The 10,501-nt window shown below is 33.6% G+C and overlaps 4 protein-coding genes across 4 annotated transcripts; 2 read left to right on the top strand and 2 right to left on the bottom strand.

The window, feature by feature from the left end:
- The first annotated feature begins 2,357 nt into the window (after positions 1–2,357).
- On the top strand, positions 2,358–3,806 carry LOC129946765 (adenosine 3'-phospho 5'-phosphosulfate transporter 2). Its single transcript, XM_056057080.1, has 3 exons — positions 2,358–3,259; positions 3,327–3,508; positions 3,572–3,806. The coding sequence occupies exons 1-3, from the start codon at positions 2,474–2,476 to the stop codon at positions 3,726–3,728; spliced, it is 1,125 nt and encodes a 374-aa protein (XP_055913055.1). The 5' UTR covers positions 2,358–2,473; the 3' UTR covers positions 3,729–3,806.
- Positions 3,807–4,184: 378 nt separating this feature from the next.
- LOC129946766 (probable malonyl-CoA-acyl carrier protein transacylase, mitochondrial) lies at positions 4,185–5,504 on the bottom strand. The gene is made up of 2 exons (XM_056057081.1): positions 4,505–5,504; positions 4,185–4,437 (listed from the first exon to the last, which is right to left on the bottom strand). Exons 1-2 carry the CDS (start codon positions 5,414–5,416, stop codon positions 4,270–4,272), a joined length of 1,080 nt encoding a protein of 359 aa, XP_055913056.1. The 5' UTR covers positions 5,417–5,504; the 3' UTR covers positions 4,185–4,269.
- A 1,875-nt stretch (positions 5,505–7,379) lies between these two features.
- LOC129946565 (ribonuclease P/MRP protein subunit POP5) lies at positions 7,380–8,104 on the top strand. The gene is made up of 3 exons (XM_056056805.1): positions 7,380–7,471; positions 7,543–7,783; positions 7,843–8,104. Exons 1-3 carry the CDS (start codon positions 7,452–7,454, stop codon positions 8,017–8,019), a joined length of 438 nt encoding a protein of 145 aa, XP_055912780.1. The 5' UTR covers positions 7,380–7,451; the 3' UTR covers positions 8,020–8,104.
- Positions 8,105–8,405: 301 nt separating this feature from the next.
- On the bottom strand, positions 8,406–10,081 carry LOC129946579 (trichohyalin). The gene is given in 1 exon segment (XM_056056819.1): positions 8,406–10,081. A coding segment is annotated over 1 exon segment (1,269 nt). The 5' UTR covers positions 9,757–10,081; the 3' UTR covers positions 8,406–8,487.
- Positions 10,082–10,501: the final 420 nt, after the last annotated feature.

The raw sequence follows: 10,501 nt of genomic DNA, 5'->3' as shown, positions 1-10,501 counted from the left end.
TATATAGAAGGTCAATAGTAGGACAACTTATTATATAGAGATTTTTTTTGGTTCATTACAAGTTTCAATAGTTGTTACTTTGATATTTCTGTTCAACAGGATTTTTAAATTCATCAAGAATCGTTTAATCAGCTAAAAATCTGTGATATTTTGTTCCAACAAGACTGTGCAACTTGTAAGGCACTATTCACATGAGCACGAATAACGACCAATGAATAAACGAATATTCGTCGATTTTCTTTCACATGATAGTTTTTAATTCATTGACATACTATACATGGACTGCTAGTGGTGTGAATTTTCCATACAAAATTTGAATAAAAATGGTTCCACTTCAATGTTTTAATTCAATGTTTTAATTCGTCGCGAATGAAGTTTGACTTTGACAATTGTTCTTTTTTTATCATTATTGTGTTTTGTTTTGAAAACAAACGATTGAGAAAATGCAGTCGAAGCTATATTTGTTTAAAAAAAGTTATTAGTGTCCTTGTTAATAAACAAAACAAGAACAAGATTTCATGTGCATCTATTTAATGCAAATCAGAAAATTGAATGACACTCATTTGAATTTTATTATAATTCAAATTTTCTTTACCTTTTTATCCATATTTTTTTAAGGAGCCACAGCCAAACACCATTAACCACCGAAGCCAAAACAAGAATGATTTTTTTAGGTTAAGTACGCACGATTATTTTAGAATAAAGTTTGTAGTTACAATTTTTCCGCGACGAATACATTTGTTTTCTTAAATGTATTAATATATGATATTGAAAAGTAAAAGTATGCATTATAAATCAAATAGAAACTATATTACTATCGTTTTGTTAAGAATTTGTGTGGTCATATGTCTTGGAACGTACATAAACTTAAATTTTTTAATTCATTCGTCGTTCGTTGGTCACGCTCATGTGAATACTGCTTAAGATAACACGTTAAAGCAGAATTTATTGCAAAATCAATTTGGTGACAACTTTTTTTTCTAGAAGTGGTGCTGTTAACTGTCTCCTTCGTTTGTTTGTTGGCTAATCAAATATGGCGGAGGACATTTGATGGAAATTGTATTTGAAATTTTACCAAATACCATTAAATTATCTACCAAATTATAATACCATACAAATTATTAAAATATAATATAATATAATAAATAAATTAGGTAGCGCAAAAGTCCGTTGAGAACTAGGGTCTAGTGACTTACAACTCTCAACCATTTCTGTGTGCGATGGGAGGGACCTACAGTAAAAGTACAGCAATATTTATGTCTCATATTATTATTTAAAGTTCTCAAGCTGTTAAAAAACACCAGAGAGGAAAACATTTCAATAGTTGTCAAACTATGTCTAGTGCGAGCAAATCTGGAATGTCAGCTGATAAAATTCAAAAACAAATCCAATTTTCGAAAAATGCATTTCAAAGCTGTTTTCGTTTTGAAATATCCTTTATTTTAAATTCAAATCAAAACATTCAGAAATATTTATGCTTATTTTTACCAAAAGCAACCTAAAATGAAAAAGTAGAATGGTATCCTAGCAGCTTAAATATTTTTGCCCATTGAACAAATGACACCATCTTGAATATTTTTCCACTACCACTAGTCGCACGGAGTCAAGGAGTTTCTTTAACTCACCTGGAATAAATTCTGATTAATAAATAATAAAACAGATTACAGAATCCGGTTAGAAGATTGCGGACTGAAGAGTAAAAGTATCAAGAAATCAATCTGAATCAATCCGCAAATTATTCACTGAAATTTAGTATCAACATGAATATACACGCTTTTTACAGAATTCGATGAAATGATATCATCGAGTCCGAATTCATTTTTGTTGTTGATTTTGACATTTCTTCCCTGTTTTTTGTTCAGTGTTGCCCTTGCCATACCTTTTTTTTTTTTTTGGATTTCTTTCATTTTTGTGCTCAAATACAAAAAGTACTCTGCCCCTCTTACATACCTAGCTGTTAGTACGCCGTGCTATCAATTAAAAACAACTTGTTTTAGCTCAATCAATGCAATACAAAAAAGTAGGGTTAAGTTCAAAAAAGAAAAATTTGTTTCTATGACTTAAAGTTGTTGCCTCGCCTTAATATTAAAAACATGTTCTATTGAGACCCCTACCTAACTGTTAAAAAAAAAATCAGAAGGAAATTCGTGCTGCGGTAATGGAAAGTCGCCCCCAATTCTTTAATCGACTGGATAAATGTCCTCTTTTTATTGAATCAAGTTTTTGCCACTGAACATTACGGAACAGACCCTACGAACTCATACCATTTGACATAACTAAAAATGAACAGCCCTTGAATTAAATGTCAAAAGTCAAAACATTCGGACTTCGGATTCGGAGTCGACAAATCTAGAAGTCCTAAATTCTTTATATTCTTCTGCCACATCTATTCTGTTTATCTGAATCTATATCTTCACATTATAATGTCGTGAATAAAAAGTATTAAAAAATTATTTTGCTGTAGAATAATAAAATGAGTTCCAACAACAAACCGGACTCCATTGTCGTCAATGGAATTGGTGGTCTGGAGAAGAGAACATACAACAGTTTGGGTAAAAACACCGCTCCAGAAGAGTTGAAAATTCTTTGCTTCACATTAACCTACTACAACAAGACAACACAGTTTATGTGCTGTTGTACTGGAGTTTTTATACTTTATCTTCTCTATGGATATATGCAGGAACTGATCTTCACTTTGGAAGGTTTCAAGCCCTTCGGCTGGTTCCTAACACTGATTCAGTTTTTCTACTATATCCTCTTCGGTTTGTTTGAAAGGAAAATCGAAAATAAAAACCAAAAACGATGTATCCCCATGAGAACGTACATTATTTTGGCCGCCCTCACATTGGGCACAATGGGTCTATCGAATTCTAGTCTGGGTTACTTGAACTATCCCACTCAGGTGATTTTCAAGTGCTGCAAACTCATTCCTGTCCTTATTGGAAGTATTTTAATACAAGGCAAGAAATATGGTCCGCTTGATTTTCTTGCTGCTATCGCTATGTGCCTTGGATTGGCACTTTTTACTCTGGCCGATTCTCAGGTATCACCAAATTTTAATACCTTCGGCGTGGCAATGATTTCTATGGCATTGCTTTGTGATGCTGCCATTGGCAATGTTCAAGAGAAGGCTATGCGTGAACACAAAGCTCCCAGCAGTGAAGTTGTCCTCTATTCGTATGGGCTGGGATTCTGTTATCTGTTCATCATAATGATCCTAAGCGGGAACTTTACGCCGGGACTGCAATTTTGTTTAGAGGTAAGCAATACTATTTGAGTTATTTTAGGTTGTTTTCTTTTAGTAACCAACATTTATTTTCTTAAAGTTTCCCACAGAAACATTCGGCTATGCTTTTTTGTTCAGCTTATCTGGTTACTTGGGGATTCAATTTGTCTTGGCTTTGGTGAGATCGACTGGTGCTCCAATTGCAGCAACTGTAACGACTGCAAGGAAAGCTGTTACCATCGCTATTTCTTTTGTGTTCTTTAGCAAACCATTTACAATGCAGTATGTCTAATGTTTAAACTTTATTGCCTTTGAAAACTCAATGCCATTCTTTTTTACTTTTAGATATTTATGGTCAGGACTTATTGTGGTGTTTGGAATCTATATTAATGTGTACAGCAAAAACCACAAGCTGACATTCCGAGACTTGCATCTGAAGTGCAAGAATCTACTTCACGTGCTCAGTAGGACGTCCCATAGAAGATTCCTCATGGAAGTTTAATACAAAACAATTATTTTAAGTAAACTACAATACCAAACAGTTTTAGAGTTTAAATATAATTTAGAACGAAATTCTTCATTTCATTTCTTTTAAATATTTTTAATTTGTTTCCTCCTTTTCTGCCTCTCAAAAATTCGCAAGGTTAAATCTTATCTTTGTATACAGCGGATAGGGAAGAGCTTTGCAAATTCGGCAATAGAACTAAGATATCATTGAAAGATAAGTGACCGATAGTACGCAAAACAATTAAAAGTCATCAAGTGGTAGTGTGATTTTGTTTTGTATAAAACAAAAGACCGATAAAAAGTTCCGGAATTGATTTAAAGTGCCGCGTGGCTATGAACAAAAAAAAAGCTTTAGTTTAATTATCAATAAACCCTCTGCTCAGACAGACAAGTTTTACTTGCTACGCTGGGCGGTTGCAATTAATTCTTATTATAGGTCAAACAACTTACACAACCCCAGCCCTCTTAATAACAATTTAACGGGATTTTAATATTTATATTTATTTTATAAAATATTTTATTAAATTTTTACCATGCTACGCTTCGACATTAAATGCAGAGTTGTGTGCTTTCGCATTGACTTTGCTCAAGATCTGATTTAAACCTCGACCAGGTCCACATTCAAAAGTTCTAGGAAAATCTGTACCCTGTTTCCGTCCGTAAATCATGTGTAGGACTTGTTCCCATTTAACTGGTTTTACAATCTTCAAAAAAGGAACATAAATATATTTAAACATTATTTCTAAACAAATAACCATAGGTACACCAAACCTGTTTGGGAAGTTGTTTTCGGATATGTTCTGCATTTCGGTAAGTCTTCCCATCGACATTGGAGTAAACCTTTATCAAAGGATCCATCAATTCTACCGATCGGAGGGCTTTTGCGAATGGCTGGACCGCAGATTCCATAATTGGTGTGTGAAATGCTCCACTGACAGCAATGCGTTTCATTCGGCGTATTTTGAAATTCTTTGCATTCTTCTCTAGGTACTCGAGAGCTTCGATATTTCCAGCTATCACTTTACAATGTGGATAAAGGTAATTGGCAATGCAGCATGTTGGATTTTCTAGACCTTTTTCCAAACACCATTGCTTTGCCTGATTGCAGGCTTCGTTGATTTCGGAGTCTGGACCGAATATGACCATGCTCATTCCACTTTTAACTTGATCACAGGCAGCTTGCATTGCAGTGGCTCGAACTTGCACTAATTTGAGGGCCTTATCGAAAGGTATGGCACCTGCATAGACCAACGAAGTTATCTCGCCCAAACTGAAGCCAGCTGTTCCCATGCAGTTGTCTATGGCTTTTGGACGTTCTTCTCGGAGCTGCTCTAAGGCAGCTAGTGATGTGACCATGACAGCAGGCTGGGCGAATTCCGTTGAGTCCAACTTTTCTTTGGGGCCTTCAAGACAGACTTTTAGGAGGTCATACTTTAGAACTTCATTCGCCAACTGGAATATTGAACGGGCTTCTGGGAAACGCAATAGATCCTTTCCCATGCCAACATATTGTGCTCCTTGTCCAGGAAATAGAACAATTGACGCATCTCTGGGCTGTAAACTTGGCACTGCTTGTATTTCAGATTCTATGTGATTTTGGCAGGTCAATATGAAATGACGACTTTTTTGAAAGCTTCTTTGACTTGTTAAATTTAAAATGGAAATCGCTTTCGTTCTTATCATTTTGTATTTTAATTTATTTAAAGTTATTTATGTAAAAAAGACAACATGCCCCTTCGAGGCCGGTGAAAAGATTATCAAATGTCAGATGGTAAACGTGTTCATGTTTTAGACATACGCAACAAGGTTCTGTTGGTGGACATATTCCACCGCAATTCGTTACTAAATTTTCAAATAATTGAAGTTGAGCGGAGATAAGATTTTAATTGGAATTTTCTTAAGACAAGATTAAACAATGTCTGATAATTGTTTAAAAATGACATTATTCTACAATAGTAGAAGAATATCAGAAGCTGAATGACAGCAATTAAGTGTCACATAGTTGGCTGAATACTTGTTAATAAATTGTAAGGCATCGGCAAGTTTTCTAAAAACAAAAAACCGTGCAGACACACAATTCAATTTATTTTCTACTCATTTAAAAATGTTTTAATTAACATAAATGTCAGACAACGATAAGTATTGGCATATTGTGTCAACATATGCCATGATAACATTTATTATCCTACATGTTACACTTATTATTAATATTTGGGTTAGAGTATACGGTTTTAAGGCATTGTAAGAATTAATTTCATTAAACAATTTGATAAAGCTGTTATTAATAATTGTGTCCAATTACAAATGACTTTTTAAACAAAAGTTGGCATTTGAATTTCTTTTAAAAAATCCAAAGGTAATTGATAACAAAATCTTTATGCCGGTTCAAAATTCAAGCTACACTCCACATTTTTTTTTAAAGAAAAAAACGAGATATTTAAAAAACAAAAGCTGCATAGTATATTTTGCTCTACTTGTGACAGCTAATTTATATGGAAATTTGCTCAATTTCGCAAAAGAAAAAGATTTGATAAGCGTCCATCAAGTCCGTTTTTTGAAAGAATATTCTTATTTCTGACTCCGTCGTAAAGTGTGTCAAAAGTTTTACTTATCATTTTCTACCTCAGACAAGAAAATTAAATTTTCTCACAGGAAAATTAAATTTTCTCACAAAAAGTGTGTTATTACACTCAAGCTTTCTGTATGAGTTGGGTTTCGCATATTTTGTTTTGAACACTCATTCCATCAATCTCGCATTATTACACTTGGATGTTTTTCAGTTGCGTGTTTTTGACACTTCTCTTTCATTTGTTGTTCTCATCTCATTGATGAAGAAAAGTTGTTAGATGTGTAAGACCTTTTTGAGGATGCTTTAAAAATTTCCAAGAAAAAGAAAAATGGGAATTGGATTAAAATCTGGACTCTCTCAACAATTCCTTCATTTAAATTAATTTGGTTATAAGGTCTTTCCTTCACTTGAAATTGTCTGGTGGCATGTTTCTTGTTTACTCGGAAACACTAGAAACTATAATAAATCAACGCCAAGAAACAAAGAAAGGCAAGAAAGATAAACATCAAAAACCATCCAAGACAACCCTGGACTCTCCGTGTTCACGCACATGCAACTATTAGTTTCGAAACTGTTTAGTTTCTAAAGTGAGCACTATAGACTTATATGAGATTCCGAGCAACATTTTAGTTTGTGTTTTGACACAAACTAGACGATCACCTCGAACCAATTCCTAAGTCTGTGTCACAAGGAATTATAGGTAACTGCGTTGAAATTCAACTAAATCGAATAATGAATAATTGTCTGTTAGTGCAAAAGAGAGAAAAATTTAGCCAAGGTAAATAAATGTTTCCTGTGTATTGGTATATTTCGTAACGACCGAACTATTTGGTTACAAAAAAGTTGCATGTGCGTGCCTAGTCTTAAAGTATTTCTATTTAACTTACTTTCTCTTTCACACTTATTTACGTTTTTCTAAAACGTCTGAGTGTAATAACACACGAATATAGGTTCTATGTTATTCTCTTTAAAAGTGAAGCCCTTATGGTAAATGCAAATGTTGGTTCTTCGTGTGAAAGGGGTACAAATGTAAATTAGTTTCCAAATAAAGTATTACTGGCATCACTTTGAATGTCATGGGAATTGTTTTTTTTTTTTGACTTGACAGACTGACAGCACATTGTGGTCTTGAAAAAAGTAAACAAACAAATGGTTCGTGTTAAAAGCAGGTAAAATATCAGATAAAATTAAAAAGTCTTTAATCTTTCAATTTATATTTTGTACTCTAATTTAATTATAGATACATTGTTGTTCAAATAATACCTCATGAATCTTGCACGGGAAATGTTTCATTTAATGACAACGTCCTGACAAAAAGCTTTCTCAAGTACATCAAACAATATTATGGTGATTTTGGAGTTGGATCTTTAGAACATGGATTTCGTATAAAATATTGTAATGATAAAACTAAAATTGCTATAATTCGTTGCAGGCACAAGCCGCACAGGTTTGTTGCAAGTATTTTGCCTCTGATCACTGTGGTATGAATTCGAAATTTGATGTTTTTGTTTACATATAAAATACTTTGAATTCAAAATAGATTGGTGACTATAGAGCGAAGTTCCGAACTCTTTATACTGGCGCAACAATTATGCAATGCAATAAGTTTATTGTAAGACACCAACGAGAATTTTTAGATCGAATGGTTGGACGCATTGCATCGGCTAAGGAGCGAAATGATCTGATAAAAAGTGTCCTTGAATTTGAACTTGCTTAGTGCTAAAATATGATTGTTTAATTTTAGTTTGCATCATAATATTTTTTATATTTACTTAAATAAAACTTCTTTTTCTTTAAAATTATACTTGGTTTACTCATCCCCATCATGAATTTCATCTTAAGCATTTTCGAATTCCCAAATAAATTCGTATTGAAAAGCATCACCCGATGGTTGTATCATAATTCATTCTTTTCACTATTTTTATTTGGTACCAACTATCGGAGGAAACTCCAAGGTATTGAATATAAAATAATTCAACATCGCTCATATTAAAGAGCCAACACTCAAACAAATTTCCTCCGCATACATGTTATTTATCTTTTTTAATTTTTTTAACTTGACTGACACAATTTTGAAAAAAGTAGTCGGCACATAAATTAAATTATTTAAGCTTCATGTTTTTGTTTTATAGGTATAATTTATTTAGTTGAACTTAATTACTTTTTAAGTTTATTTGTATTCACTTTAGCAACTTGGCCCAGTAAATTTGTGGAAAGACATATTCGACATGGATCGTACAAATTGATCCTTCGCATCACGTCTATTAACGCCATCTGGGGTAACTGAAGAACGTATCAACTCCCTCAAACTGGCAGATATTTTGGCTTTCTGCTTCATTTCATTGTTTTGTTTTCGTTTATTTTCAATAAATTGTTCTGTTTTGACATTCTTCTGACTGATAAGATCCTTCAATTGCGCCTTTCTCATCTTCTCAAATTCCTGAGTTTCACGAAAATTCTCCTCATGAACGATTTGTTCGAGATAATTATCGTAGCGCAATCGTCTTAAGTAACTCTCAAGCATATGATGACGAATTTTATCTGCTCGTTGAAGTTGCTCTTCTAGTTTGTGACTTATTTCGCATTTGCGGAGCTGTTCGTCTAATGTTTGCTCCTCTTGGACAATTGAAACTGCTTCGCTCTTCCTCAGCTCATTGTTACGCCGTTGAGCCTGCATAATACCCTTCTCAGTCGCAACCAATTTTAATCGTCATTTGGCTTTTTTATCTTTTTCTCGTAAACTAGCGCGTAGTCGTTGCAATTCGTCCATATCCCGCTGAGCGATTTCGTTGAGTCTCGCTTTGGTTATTTGATAATCTTGAAATTGTTTATTTCTTATTGCCTTTTTGAATTCTTCCGTTTGCTCACATTTGAGTAGTTCTCTTTCGTATTGCTCGTTTTCCCAAAACTTTTGTGCTAGCCAAGCATTTTCATTATCTACAATTTTTTCACCACGTTTTTTTGCCATTCGATTGAGTATTTTCTTATCACAGAGAGGAACTTTTTCAAAGGCCTTGGACACGGTCGGAGAGAGGCAGAGATTTCGCATTGGTTCACAAAGTTCTATCGATTCCATACTAGACCATCGTGGATAACGTGTTGAATCCCTGACACGCGGAAGTTTATCATTTAAATTGAGTTCCTTAAGAATTTTACAATCTTTGGTATAAAAGGATGAAGCACTTTTGGATCGTTTCAGTTTACTACCATTTGACTTTGTTTTTTTCCTCTGAGAAGATTTTTTACTGTGTAATTTGTTAACTGGTGGTTCTAGTCGCACTGATGAAGGCCCAGCTTCAAAAATATTCTCTGTATTAAGCGCACTATGTGAACTATAGCAATCACATTGGCAAATCTCACAGCAAGTGTCTGCGATGGTTTCCAACATGTCCAAATATTGCAGGTGGACATCACGATTGGATAATGATTTATTTTTAGACGAAATTGTGGACATGGCGAACCGTACAACTTACGTTCTTAAATCTAAACTACAAACCAAGAATATTGTTATTCCTTTTAAAAATTTCTAGGTCAAGTGAAATTGGATAATCTTTTTAAGTTGTTTACTTTGTATTGATTAAAATTTCAATTCGTTACCACGGAAACGTTTTTGCAGGCATGTGTCGAGGGCAAACACATTTTTGGTAGGTATTTGATTAATGTGTTAAGTGTAAATGGGTCAGAGAAAATGGACTCTTTTAAAATTGTTTTCAACACTTAATTGTGACAAAACCTTAGAATATTTATGTGAGTTTTCATTGATGACCTATGCGAATATTTTTCAGAAACTCGAAAACGTTTTGTGTGAATGTACATAAATGAAATGAATTGGGAAAATGATTCTAGTGTAGTGTAGTGTTTCTGTCTTTTAAAGGCAGTATTTCAGTATGCTGGATTTTATGTAGACTTGAAGCTCTGTTAGAGATAGTTATGGATTCATTAACGCGTTTGTATTCATTACATTTTTAATCACAGTATTAATAATATAGAAAAGTAAAGCACAGGAGATGATGGGGTATGAATTATTGAAAATGAACACTTATGCCTTTAAATAAAGTCTCAACAAACCAAATATGAAGGAACCTAAGAAATCGTACTCAAAACATCCCCAAAACTTAAAAAAAGAGATGCTTCCATTTTATATAACCGTTTAAATGCGTATTATTTGTACTATGTTGCTTCCAACTAGTCTTGCCATA

Source organism: Eupeodes corollae, chromosome 2, assembly GCF_945859685.1.
Source record: "Eupeodes corollae chromosome 2, idEupCoro1.1, whole genome shotgun sequence".
Taxonomy (NCBI): Eukaryota; Metazoa; Arthropoda; class Insecta; order Diptera; family Syrphidae; genus Eupeodes; species Eupeodes corollae.
Note: the sequence above shows the minus strand (reverse complement) of the source record. Positions and strands in the feature narration are given on the sequence as shown.

Bases quoted from the DNA above. Each gene is read 5' to 3' on its own strand.
- LOC129946766 (XM_056057081.1), bottom strand. From the start codon at position 5,416: ATGATAAGAACGAAAGCGATTTCCATTTTAAATTTAACAAGTCAAAGA. The intron at 4,438-4,504 runs GTTTGGTGTACC...CCTTTTTTGAAG, and splicing joins GAAAACAACTTCCCAAACAG to ATTGTAAAACCAGTTAAATG.
- LOC129946565 (XM_056056805.1), top strand. From the start codon at position 7,452: ATGGTTCGTGTTAAAAGCAG. The intron at 7,472-7,542 runs GTAAAATATCAG...ATTTAATTATAG, and splicing joins ATGGTTCGTGTTAAAAGCAG to ATACATTGTTGTTCAAATAA. The intron at 7,784-7,842 runs GTATGAATTCGA...AATTCAAAATAG, and splicing joins TTTTGCCTCTGATCACTGTG to ATTGGTGACTATAGAGCGAA.
- LOC129946765 (XM_056057080.1), top strand. From the start codon at position 2,474: ATGAGTTCCAACAACAAACCGGACTCCATTGTCGTCAATGGAATTGGT. The intron at 3,260-3,326 runs GTAAGCAATACT...ATTTTCTTAAAG, and splicing joins GACTGCAATTTTGTTTAGAG to TTTCCCACAGAAACATTCGG. The intron at 3,509-3,571 runs GTATGTCTAATG...TTTTACTTTTAG, and splicing joins AGCAAACCATTTACAATGCA to ATATTTATGGTCAGGACTTA.